Source organism: Archocentrus centrarchus, chromosome 3 (assembly GCF_007364275.1).
Source record: "Archocentrus centrarchus isolate MPI-CPG fArcCen1 chromosome 3, fArcCen1, whole genome shotgun sequence".
NCBI classification, from domain to species: Eukaryota; Metazoa; Chordata; class Actinopteri; order Cichliformes; family Cichlidae; genus Archocentrus; species Archocentrus centrarchus.
This window is the reverse complement of record NC_044348.1, coordinates 11,570,304-11,583,303: the sequence shown is the minus strand read 5'-3', so window position 1 is coordinate 11,583,303 and position 13,000 is coordinate 11,570,304. Positions and strand designations below refer to the sequence as shown.

The window sequence follows — 13,000 nt, the reverse complement described above, 5'->3', positions numbered from 1 at the left end:
GCATCATGAAAGGAAGTTGAGTTGTGAGATAAATTATGTTACTGCTTTTTAGGGCATTCTCCAGTGAGGTGAGGCACTCACAAACACTAGCCGAGAGGTGCAGTGGTCAGCTAATGCGACTGCGTGTATTCAGACCGGTGCAGTCAGTAGTACATGTAAGCTTAGATGACTTGGATGGATTTCTGTTGCTCATTTAGACATGAAGCTGGTGGATTCATGGAAAGGAGTGCATGTCTGAAAGGAGTTCTAGAAGAACAGCAGGTCGTGATGCTTTTAGCTGTGATCGGTGCACAAGCAGCATTTCAAATGCTACAGCGTTACATTTGTTGGTTTTATGTCTTGACTTTAGCAGCATTTAAACTTATGAAGACGGAGAAGCTTAGTGGCACATTGACTGTTTTCTCTTATCCTGGTGAGGATGACTTGTCACCTCTACAAACTGCACTGAAACACACTTTTTCTGTTGTAGGATTATTATGTTTTTAATCAGACAGCACTGTATGGAGCATCGGAGCTGTTCACATCTCATGACAGTAGATTTTGCTCACATGCTAAACTTTTTATAATATGTGCATCACAGCTAGGAGTATTTTAAATGATTGTTTACAATGCTTAAGGTTACTTTTTATAGATTTGGTTGAAGTATTACAGAGAACATGAACACTGCTCAGGCTACCATCTAGTGGTGGCAGTGAATTAAAGCATTTCTCCCTTTTTCTGTAGTCTCATGCAACATCAAAGACTTGAGCTTTTAGGTCTTAGAGGACAGTGCAGCAATGCATTTTTGTTTGTTTTCTTTTAAATGAGATGTATCGTTTCTCTTTAAGCATACCTACAAATACTATAAATCCCTGAGTGTGGCAGATGGTGGAGCTCGGGTACCAGTCACCCTCTCCCTGGTCAGTGAGCTGTGTGGCTTCACATGTCACCATGATTTAACCTTTGCCATGTGTTGCTCATATTTATGTAAACACAGTCTAACTGTGGTGGATTGTGGAGTCAGTTCCAGACTGATTAATGTGTCAGTGTTTGCCATTGTAATTAATTTAGATATGTCGCTTTAATAACATAGTTTAAAGTTTGTTAGTGTTCGGCTAGTGTTTTGTCCTGTCAGCACCGCCACCCAACTGGCTCGAGGCAGGTTGGCTTTTCTCTTCTGGTTCAGAAGCGACAAACCAACTTCCAGCGTTCAGTGTGCCATTACAGTACATTCAGTATGTTTTTAGTTGTCAAATGTGTGATCAGGTGTTTCTAGTTATACAGATCATTCTCATTAAGGCAGTATTATTTTTGCTGGCAAGAAAATAGGTATTTACAGAATGTTTTTGCTGCAGAAGCACACCGTATGTTGTTTTCTTGAAAAATGTTGTCAATAAAGCATGTTGTTTTTAGCAGTCTTGTAAAAGGTGTGCTTTTGTTTAGTACGTGCATCTGGTAACAGATGTTTGCTTGGTTTTTAGGCCGAATATAAAAGACTATGGAGTGCCAAGACTGCCAAAATAAACCAACTACATCATTAAATGATTAAATGTTAGTAATTCAAATAAAATATTTGAAAGATATTTAATTATTTCATGGCTCCTGTATTACAGTGCATCACAAAATAAATTCACTGCAACTCACAACAGACCTTAACATCTGATTAGTTACCCTGTACAGCAAGTGAAGACACCCATTTCCGCCGACGTTGATGGATGAGGTTGACAAATAAACTCATGACATAGTGAAATAATTATATTTTTTAAATGAAATGATAATTAATGACTCATTTAATGATGTATTTAGTTATTTCATTTTGGCACTTTAGGTACTCCATAAAGATGCTAGTTTTGTCTTTAACTATGCATCCTTCCTCGTGGTCAGCAGGTGGCGACTCCTGTGACTGCCAAAAGAGCTCTGTAGTATAAAAGACTATGGGAAACAGCACTACTGCTTAAAGCAACAGCAAATATCACTTTTGCTTTAAATTTGTATTATGAAACCTGCTGTGCTTCTATAACAGTGAAAGAAAAATGTAGATTGAGGGCCTATAAATGTTTCTTTCACTGCTGCCACTGTGCAGGAATATGAAGTAACTACACAAACAAACCTGGAAGCAGATAGTACTATTGATTTATCTTCATAGATACCTACACTATGTAAACAGTAAACACAAGATAAACACCTGTTTTACTTCAACCAGAACATAAACAATTCTGATATCTATCTATCTATCCATCCATCCATTTTTTTTTTTTTTTATTTGCTGCTTATCTGGGTCCAGGCCTTGGGGACAGCAGTCTAAGCAGAGATGCCCAGACATGCCTCTTCCCCATCACCTCCTCCAGGGGAACCCCAAGGTGTTCCTAAATCAGTCGTGATGTAACCTCGGCTGGTTCTGCCCTGGGGCTTCCTCCCAGTTCGGCACGCTTGGAACACTAGTCATTCACCCATCTAAATCATTGAATTCAGGTGTTCCAATCACTTCCATGGTGAATTCCAGCATGGTACTGTGATAGGATGCCACCTGTGCAACGTGTTCAGTCGTGAAATTTCCTCACTTCTAAATATTCCACAGTCAACAGTTAGTGGTATTATAACAAAGTGGAAGCGATTGGGAACAGCAACACAAAGTGGTGGACCATGTAAAATAAAAGAAGGTGCGCAGAGTTTGCCAACTTTCTGCAGAGTTGATCAGAGTTTCACAGTTTCTCTGTGAAACCTCCAAACATTCATGTGGCCTTCAGATTAGCTCAAGAACAGTGTGTAGGGAACTTCATGAAATGGGTTTCCCTGGCCGAGCAGCTGCAATGCAAAGCGTCGGATGCAGTGGTGTAAAGCACGCTGCCAGTGGACACTAGAGCAGTGGAGTCGTGTTCTCTGGAGTGACGAATCACACTTCCCCCTCTGGCAATCCGATGGATGAGTCTGGGTTTGGCAGTTGCCAGGAGAACAGTACTTGTCTGACTGCATTGTGCCAAATGTAAAGTTTGGAGGAGGGGGGATTATGGTGTGGGGTTGTTTTTCAGGAGTTGGACTCAGCCCCTTAGTTCCAGTGAAAGGAACTCTTAATGCTTCAGCATACAAGACATTTTGGACAATTTCATGCTCCCAACTTTGTGGGAACAGTTTGGGGATGGCCCCTTCCTGCTCCAGCATGACTGCACACCAGTGCACAAAGCAAGGACCATAAAGACATGGGTGAGCAAGTTTGGTGTGGAAGAACTTGACTGGCCTGCACAGAGTCCTGACCTCAACCTGATAGAACACCTTTGGGATAAATTAGAGCAGAGACTGTGAGCCGGGCCTTCTCATCCAACATCAGTGTCTGATCTCACAAATGCACTTCTGGAAGAATGTAAATAAATAGACAAAATTGTGTATTTATTTTGTAATATTCTATAGTATTTATATAGAATAATTTATAACTTATTTTTATAGAATAAATAAATTTATATAGTGTAAATTTGATTGTATAAGAGCCTTTTGTAGAACTAGAGCATATTTAGCAAGTAAAAATAATTCAAGTTTTACTGAAAAGGGAACAACATGTGATGCCACTCTCTCATGTGCTGCAGTGGAGTCAGCGCACACTCTGCTGGACAAACTATGTGATGACACTGTTTTGAAACAATCCCAAGCCTTTTTTTGCAGTTTTTTAAAACTCACATTGAGTATTATGTACCAATATGTTTTAACAATAGGCCAGTGGTACTAGAAAATATATATTTGCTTTATATAAAAGTTGTTTATGTCCACTTGTGGCATAGGAGCCAACAGGAGTCAACAAAAGCCAAACACTGAGTGATTTCAGAGATATGCAAACATCAGCAGTGAACAGGAAAAAAAATAATCATCTTCCTGCTGAGGACCAGCTTCCCATCAGAGTGTGTTTGAGTGTATGTGCGTGGTAACAGTTGCCCTTTATCAGGTTGCATTCCTGCTGCATATCATCATCATCGTCACTGGCTCTTCGGGTAATGCTTTGTCTAGTGTTACTCTGAGTATGATTAGCGCAGCTGATAAATGTAAAGTAAAGGGCACATAAAGGGTTGGTTGTGACACGTGTGTAACCGGCATTGACTCAAATAAGGATAAAAGAAACTGAGAGGAGAACTCTATCAGTGCACATACCTGGAGAGCAGATTAGCTGCTGATGTCACAGGAGATGATTAATAAAGATGTTTAAAACACTGAAGTAGAGATTAAAAGGTTGAGCTTTTGGGCTTATATGGTATCAAGGGGTCACTGATGCTCCCCTGTTACCCTTCACTCATGGGACAGGTGGGCTGTCAACATGGTCCAGCACCAGCTGACAAGCTTGCATTTGAGCCCACAGCACATAAGCATCCTCTTCAGTGTGTCCAGCCCATGTTACCATTCCACACCAAGCCATCCAGCTTTTCGGCTTTGGTACCATGGGGATTGCCTTTTTAGGAGACACCTGATCACTCATCGCCGCCCAGCACAATGAAGCTGAAGCTGATAACATGATGCTTTCGTGTGCATGCATGTATTTGCCCACCCTTAGAGTTTGCGCGCTAGAAACTAATAAGAAACTAAAAGAGAGCTACAAGGATGGGGAAGGCGGCAGAACCTTTATGCAATGGGAACAAAGGAAAATAGGAATTTTGACACATCCTTGGGAGCTGGAGTGGCTTTTTGAAGTTCTTTAGGATCTTTTGGAGCAACCAAGTTTGGTCTGTTTATTGTTTTGCGACCGAGAGTCTTTGAGGTAGCAAACAAGACCTGAAAAGAGTCTGCTGTCTTCATTCATTTTTTTTCCTTTTTCAAATTATATTTTCAAAATTAGCTTGCTGAGCCAACGTGATCAAAAAAGCAGCATCATGGAGAAATTCAAGGCAGCCATGGTTTTAGGTGCAGTAGGAGATGCCTTGGGCTACAGAAAGGGCCGTTGGGAAAGGTGTACGTCGGGAAAGATTATCCAAGAGGAACTGGCTTCTCTGGGAGGACTGGCAGCCCTGAAACTGGACCCTGATAACTGGCCCCTGAGTGATGCTGTGCTGATGCACATAACCACAGCAGAAGCACTCAGGTATGTTTGGGATTAATGTCAATGGGGATTTATGTTTATGATTGTCTAAGGCAGAGGTTAAAGAGTGGAAATCATATCAAGATAAAACACTAATTTTCATCTAACTTCACAGAAAAACAATTTTCTTTCTTTTTGTGTTCACTGTACACCCTGATATGACTCTAAAATAAACATGTAGCATCTGACCTGTTCAGGCTGGCTTTAATCTCTCTGCGTATCAGAGGGACCAGAATAGCTTCTTCTATACAGTCAAAGGAAGCTGATAATCACGTTCTGGCAAATCAAACCGGAATGACAAAACCTGCTGATATACCATGATCCATCTCCACCGCAGGGAATCAAAGACAAAATCTTAATGGGAACCTTACTATGTATGCCCTCATCCAAATGCCATCTCCAGCTCTCTCAGTGTGGCTCGGAGTTTCCAGGACAGAAGAGTCTGAAATAGACTACTTTGGAAAAGCCTGTCCTCAGTTGTGAACAATAGAAGGCCTGGCTCCTCCATAATCTGCTGGTATCATGTGTGGCTGCAGATGCGGCTCAAAGCCAGTGACAGTGGTCCTGAGAAAGAATGGTGATGACATATTTTGAGATTAGCAAGCCCCATTTAGCAACAATCCAGCATGCCTGCACATATGCACACAGACACACAGCAGCCAGACAGCAGAGTGTAATGTACATTGTGTATGTCACTGTTTGGCTTGTCATTGTACTTACAACCACAAGTAAAAGCAAATCTTACAGTATGAATTACCCATTAAAGTCATATTGAATGAGTTACAGTACATATTCTTTAGCACCTTCTTTTCATATGTGCACTGAATTTGACAGTGAGAGTTAAATAAGTGAAAGACTCAGTTTTGAATCACTAAGTTGTGAGGTTATTCTTCTTCGACCACATGGACGCACACACACACACACGCATATACAGTGCACAAATTCTAGCACAGTGTCTGTGGGCTCTGCTCGTGGATCCCAGCTGACCTCAGTGTGTGGAAGTGACACCACTTGCAAAGCATGCATGCCATTGCTAATCATTGGTGTGGCAGGCTGAGGCTAAACTTAGCTCATCACAGCACCAATGAGCTTGCCTTGCATACCAGCCATGAATGACTCTCAGTGTGTGTGTGTGTGTGTGTGTGTGTGTGTGTGTGTGTGTGTGTGTGTATTTCCAGATTACTGGTGTCTGGAGGACCTGTACCGAGAGCTGGTGCGTCTCTATGTTGAAGCCATGGTGTCTCTCCAGGGTCGAGCCCCTGATCCTGCCACAGTGGAGGCCTGTGCTCATCTCAAACCTCACAACTTCCTGCTTGCCTGGCATACACCTTTCAATGAAAAAGGTCATTGGTTATTTTAAAAAATGTCTATTTTTTAATTAGTCCAATTTACAGCTGTAGTCAGAAGTTTACATCCTCATGGGTATGACTATCATGTAGTTTTTGGCTTTTTTTAATGATTTCTTTGAGCTGCTCTTTTTCCAAGGTGCAATGATTGTAGAGCATACGTCTTTAATGACTATAAAAAAACAAGAATTGGGTGCACAAGTTTGAATTTATTTTGGATTTTCTTAACTTGACATGTCCAAGGCCTGTTAACTTCTCATTAGTGATCATGATTGAATACAACTGGTAGTTTCTTTTTGCCAGCATAAAAAGAATTCGTGTTAACAGCACTCATTTGATTGACCAATACTCTGAACAATGGGAAAATCCAAAGAACTCAGTGAAGCTCTAAGGAGGAGAAATGTAGATTTACAGAAGGTCTCTTGGAGCCATTTCTAAACAACTGCAGATTCTAAGATCATCAGTTCAAATAATTATACATAAGTACAAGTTATTCTGATGTGTCACCACATTGCTAAGTTCTGGAAGAAGACCCAAACTGTCATATTCAGATGAGAGGAAGTTGTTTAGGATGTTCAGGAGCAACCCAGGAACCATAAAGGCTCAAGCTTGAACTGGAAAGTGCTGAAACACCAGTGTCGCTGTCCACAGTGAAGCGAGTTTTATATCAGAGGGCAGAGACCGAGAAAGACGCCCCTACTCCAAAATCAACACCTTCAAGCTCGACTGATATTTGTATCTGCTCACATGGACAAGCCAATTGCCTTCTGGAGAAAAGTTTTATGGTCAGAAGAAACAAAGAGTGAGCTATTTGGCTACAATAGGCATGTTTGGAGGAGTAAAGGTGAGGCTTTCAAACCTAAGAACACCAGACCAACTATCAAGCATAGTGGTAATAGCATCATGCTCTGGGCTGTTTTGCTGCCAGTGGTACAGGTACACTGCACAAAGTGAATGGAATAATAAACCTCCAAATTATTGTTTCAACTGGACAATGATCCCAAACACACATCAAAACTGGTTTTGGAATGAATGAAGCAGGCTAACATTAAGTTTCTGGAATGTCCTTCCCAAATCCCTGACCTCAACCCAATTGAAAATATTGATTCAATAAAATTCAATTCAATTTTATTTATATGTCACCAAATCACAACAATCTCCTCAAGGCGTTTTATATTTAAAGGTATAAGAAGATCATTTATACTTTCACTAATGCTGTTTCTGTAATGTGATGGATTCTGTATCCTGATCCTCTGCAGATGATAAGCTGGTTGTTTTACAACTACTCTTTCGAGAAGTTTTGAAATAAGAAAGTTGAAGATTGGCCTATAATTAGCTAAGACAACTGGGTCAAGTAATGGTTTAATTACTGCCACCTTAAAAGCATGTGGTATGCATGTAGTATGTAGAGATAGATTCATAAAACTTAAGATTGAAGCATTTATTAATGGTAGGACTTCTTTGAGCAGTTTTGTAGGAATGGGGTCTAATGGCTTGAAAGATATCAATAGTATTGAAAGTAGCTGTACTTAATGATATGTCTGTGGGATGGTTATGAATAATTTTCCTCTCATTATAATTACATTAATAGTCACATTAACAATGTCACCCAGTCTGCTTTTTTTCCAGCTTCATAACATTAACCACCTCTGTGCATCCCTCAAACACATCCTGGGATCCTGGTTCATTCCCTAGTCACATCTCATTGGGTCATTCCATATGAACTCAACCAAAAAGCTAAAATCCTTCCTGGTCACCAACTCAGATTTGAGTGAAAATTATTATGAAAGTACCTCTATGTGTATAATGAACACATGCAAAATTATGGGCCTCAGCTCCACAGAGTTTCTGAGATATGGCCCTCCAAACATTGGGTGCCGTGCCCTATATTTGACCTCGTGAATCATGATTTTCAATTTTCTAATACTTCAACAGGCAATATCTCCCACATGTTTGTGTGTTTGGGGAAGATTAGCTCTGTAGAAAGCATAAAACTGGAATTAAGGGACTCAGAAAAGGGTTCCGGGTGAAAAAAATGACTTTTTTGCCTGTCCAGTTGGGCACCTGGGCAATTGCCCAAGGTAATGCCACTTGGTTGACATAATTTTACATATCTTAACTACATTTCCTCTATGTGTTTTCTCATCTCCTTCTTTGTTTTATAATCATTTGAAATATAGGGTTTTTTTTTTGTTTTTTTTTTTACCAAAAGCACCTATATTATCTCTTTTTCCAGCATAATTCAAAGATTCTCACCCATACTTCATTTCCAGACATTGCTAAAGAAACAGAATTACATCACATTTCATATAAGGTTGAATCATCCTCTTAGAACAAAGTGTTTTTGACAAAAAAAGTTAAATAAAAGAAATCTTTGGTTTCCTGATGAAAACATACTTCATCATCTTCATCCATGGAGAAGCCACACCACCAATTCAGTAGTTGTCTGTCTCCTACTTGCAACTGCTTTATTGCAATACGTCCTGTTTTTGTACAGTATGTTTTTTGTTTTTTTTATCACAATCTTCATCTAAGGAGAGCCCTATTTTGCACCTGCCATGCCTGTTGGAGGCCATGCTGAATCTGCATCAATTTTGCTAAATGAGCACCTTTTGTTTCTACCAGTGAATGATGATTCAATGTCACTAACAGCTGATGCAATCACAGTAGGCCTATTTCATTTCTGTATGATGCAATAGGCCTACCAGTGAAGGATGATGCAATACCAATAATAGCTGATGCTATCACACAATGCCTAGCTAGAAGATGATTCAACATTTATAAAATGTGAGCAATGCAATTCTGTTTATAGCAAAATCTGGAAATGATGTATGGGTGAGAATCTTTGAATTATGCTGGAAAAATGGGGGTTATAGAGGGCGTGTTTGGTAAAAAATGCCTATATTTCAAATGATTATAAAACAAAGAAGGAGATGAGAAAACAAGTAGAACGTTTGAGAAAATGTAGTTAAGATATGTAAAATTATGTCGAACAAGTAGCGTTACCTTGGTTTGGTGCCCAACCGCACAGGCAAAAAAGTTATTGTTTTCACCCGGAACCCTTTTCTGAGTCCCTTAATTCCAATTTTATGCTTTCTACAGAGCTTCCCCAAACACACACACCTGTCCTGAAACAATAGGAATATGGCATTAAGTGGTCTCTGAGAGAGATCCTGGCATCATGGGAGGACTTTGAAATCAGAAATTTGGATTTTGCCTGTAAAAATATTGGTTTTTAAGGGGTTAATAACTTGCAAAAGAGAGAAGATAAAACATTTATGATGCCAGATTCTGAAAGTATGGGCCAAAATTACCCAGGACACCAATTTTCAGGCTAAGCATATTGCCTGTTGAAATATTAGAATATTGAAAATTATGATTCATGAGGTCAAATATAGGGCACGGCACCCAGTGTTTGGAGGGCCATATCTCAAAAACCCTTTGGAGCTGAGGCCTATAATTTTGCATGTGTTCATTATACACATAGAGGTACTTTTATAATAATTTTCACTCAAATCTGAGTTGGTGACCTGGGGACCCATTGGTTGAGTTCATATAGAATGACCCCATCTTAATTGTTGCAGATCCCTGCTCTTTGGTCTCCCTCAAAAATCCAGCCACCAACTGCTTCAGAACGCTGCTGCCCGAATCATTACCAGAACTCCATCTACTGGTCACTCCAATACTTCAGCAACTTTATTGGCTTCCTATAAAAATTCATATCAACTACAAGATTCCGCTTCTTATTTTCAAGGCCATCCACCCACTAGCTCCCTCAGGTCCTCCATAGCCATCCACCTTGCTGTCCCACCAGCCAGTCTGACCACCATGGGATCCAGAACGTTCACTCTCTTCCCATATTCAAAACCCAACTCAAAAATCTGTGTAAACTACCATATTCTGTCTAATATTCATTACATCACTGTTCACTATTATTTATGTTTATGTTACAGTGTTTGAATGTTTGTTTGTTGACTGTTCAGTGGACTTGAGTGTCAGAAAGGTGCCTATAAGTGAAATATATCAATATTATTATTATTATTATTGGTTACATTTTTATTTGTGAAGAAATTCATAAAGCCATTACTAGTTAAGGTTAAAGGAATACTTGGCTCAGCAGAGCTCTAACTCTTTTTCAGCCTGTCTACAGTGCTATTTGTGGACTATGCTTAAAAGCTGGGTCCATGCCAGGAAACCAACCAATTTAAATGAACTCTATCAATTCTGCCAGGGACAGTGGTCAAACACCCAGCCAGAATTATGCCAGAAGCTTGTGGATGGCTACCAAAATCGTCTGGTCAAGGTGCATCTTGCTAAAGGACATTTAATATAATATTAGTAAAAAAATTACTTGTGCACCCGGTTCTTGTTTTTTTTTCTTCTTTTAAGTCATTAAAGATGTATGCAATCATTCCACCCTTGAAAAGAACAGTTCAAATAAATTATTAAAATCCCAAAATGACCATGGCATATCATGCCAATGATGAGTGGATGCGAACTTCTGACCACAGCTGGAGGTAGAGTACAGAAATGTGTATCTGGACGTGCGTACATGTGTCTATGTCCAGGGTCTGGGTTCGGTGCAGCTTCCAAGGCCATGTGTGTGGGCATGAGATACTGGCAACCAGAGAGACTAGATAACCTGGTGGAGGTCAGCATTGAGGTTGGAAGAATGACCCACAACCACCCTACAGGTGATAATGTTGGCAGTTTCTAACCCTAAGATATCAGGCAATGACAGGCAGATAATTAAGCTTCTGGTTCACTGTTTAGTATTTCTATTTTAGCACCATGGACACTAAATTATTATGAATGAAACTGGTGAGTCTGAGCTGTCAGCAGACTGATCAGGTGTTTTGTGATGTCATTTGCGGCTTCAGGCTTCCTAGGCTCCCTGACAACGGCACTGTTTGCATCCTATGCTATCCAGGGGAAGCCTCTTGTGGCATGGGGTCGTGAGCTCATGAAGGTCATCCCTCAAGCTGCAGAGTACTGCAGAAAGACTATACGACACATGGCAGGTTAGACTTAGAGAAAAAACACTGAGTGTGTGCCCAGGTGTCTGTGAAAGCTGATGTGTGAATGTACATTCTTATACAGAGTATCAGGAAAACTGGTTCTATTTTGAGGCCAAGTGGCAGTTTTACCTTGAAGAGCGAGAGATAGAGAAAGAGGGACAGAACAAACCTTTGTTCCCTGATCGCTACGATGCTGAGGAGACAGACAAAGTAAGGCTTTTCTTTCAGAGTTTCACGCCAACAGATGAGAGTCTCTAATGGGTATGCTGCTCGCCTGTTAACTCTGTTTCTCTGGTGGTACAGATGTACAAGCGCTGGAGCTCAGAGGGCCGTGCAGGCCGGAGAGGCCACGATGCCCCCATGATCGCCTACGATGCTCTTCTGGCTGCAGGAAGTGACTGGACTGAGCTGTGTAAACGAAGCATGTTCCATGGAGGTGAGAGCTGCAGCTTTCAGGACCTGCATTTTTTTTTTTAAATTATACTTAACACGTGCTCTTTTGGACTTAATTATAGGTGAGAGTGAAGCCACAGGCCTGATTGCAGCATGTCTTTATGGCCTCCTGTATGGCCTGAGCCAGGTTCCCCCAGGTCTGTACCAGAATGTGGACAAAAGAGAACGCCTGGAGGAGCTGGGGGAGGCGCTGTTCAAGGCATCATCTGCAGAGAAATGCATAGACAAGTAATACTGATCTTCAGTGGCCTGAACTCCGCTGGCTAGCAGTGACACTGCACATGACTCTGGCACTGCTTCCCTCTGTCTCATACTACCCTATAGTATCTCAGTAGTTTTAAATACTATCCCACCTCGCCTTACTACTTTTGTCCTGATATCCTTGATTTTCCCTGGTTCAGTAAGTACAGATCTGTCATGAGTAACCTTTTATTGTGGGTCAGACCATGCAGTGTACAAAGCTGACAGGAATGCTTTGTGTAGGATCATCATTTTTTTTCTACATTAGTCAAATGTTCAGTTGATGGTGATGCAACACCTACAGTGCTGATTTCTTAGTTTTTGAATAACTGTCACAATTACATGTTTCAGATCAAACAAATTTTAATATTAGTCAAAGATAACCTGAGCAAATACAAAATGCAGTTTTTAAATGATGATTTTATTTATTAAGAGAAAAAAGCTATCCAAACACACCTGGCCCTATGTGAAAACTCTTATTAAATCATGAATTAACTGCGATTAACTGCATTTTGTGGACAGCTGAGTTCAGTTTCACCAGCCACACCCAGGCATGATTACTACCAGACCTGTTGAATCATGAAATTACTTAAATAGAACCTGTCTGACAAAGGGAAGTATGCTAAAAGATCTCAAAAAGCAACACATCATGCCATGATCTGAAGAAACAGCTGAGAAACAAAGTCACTGACATCCATCAGTGTGGAAAGGGTTACAAACCCATTTCTAAGGCTTTGGGACTCCAGTGAATCATGGTGAGAGCCATTATCCACAAATGGAGAAAACTTGGAACGGTGGTGAAGCTTCCCAGCCTGCCAAAATTACTCCAAGAACGCATCAACGACTCATTCAGGAGGTCACAAAAGAAGCCAGAAGAGTTCAAGATTCAACAATAAGAAAGAGACTGGACA

The 13,000-nt window shown here is 40.6% G+C and overlaps 1 protein-coding gene across 1 annotated transcript; it reads left to right on the top strand.

Annotated features, from left to right (window-relative positions):
• Window positions 1-4,569: 4,569 nt before the first annotated feature.
• Window positions 4,570-12,341, top strand: adprhl1 (ADP-ribosylhydrolase like 1). Its single transcript, XM_030726343.1, has 7 exons — window positions 4,570-5,035; window positions 6,206-6,375; window positions 10,947-11,072; window positions 11,259-11,399; window positions 11,479-11,606; window positions 11,700-11,832; window positions 11,912-12,341. The coding sequence occupies exons 1-7, from the start codon at window positions 4,827-4,829 to the stop codon at window positions 12,079-12,081; spliced, it is 1,077 nt and encodes a 358-aa protein (XP_030582203.1). The 5' UTR covers window positions 4,570-4,826; the 3' UTR covers window positions 12,082-12,341.
• Window positions 12,342-13,000: the final 659 nt, after the last annotated feature.

Bases quoted from the DNA above. Each gene is read 5' to 3' on its own strand.
- adprhl1 (XM_030726343.1), top strand. From the start codon at position 4,827: ATGGAGAAATTCAAGGCAGCCATGGTTTTAGGTGCAGTAGGAGATGCC. The intron at 5,036-6,205 runs GTATGTTTGGGA...TGTGTGTGTATT, and splicing joins ACCACAGCAGAAGCACTCAG to TCCAGATTACTGGTGTCTGG. The intron at 11,400-11,478 runs GTTAGACTTAGA...ATTCTTATACAG, and splicing joins GACTATACGACACATGGCAG to AGTATCAGGAAAACTGGTTC.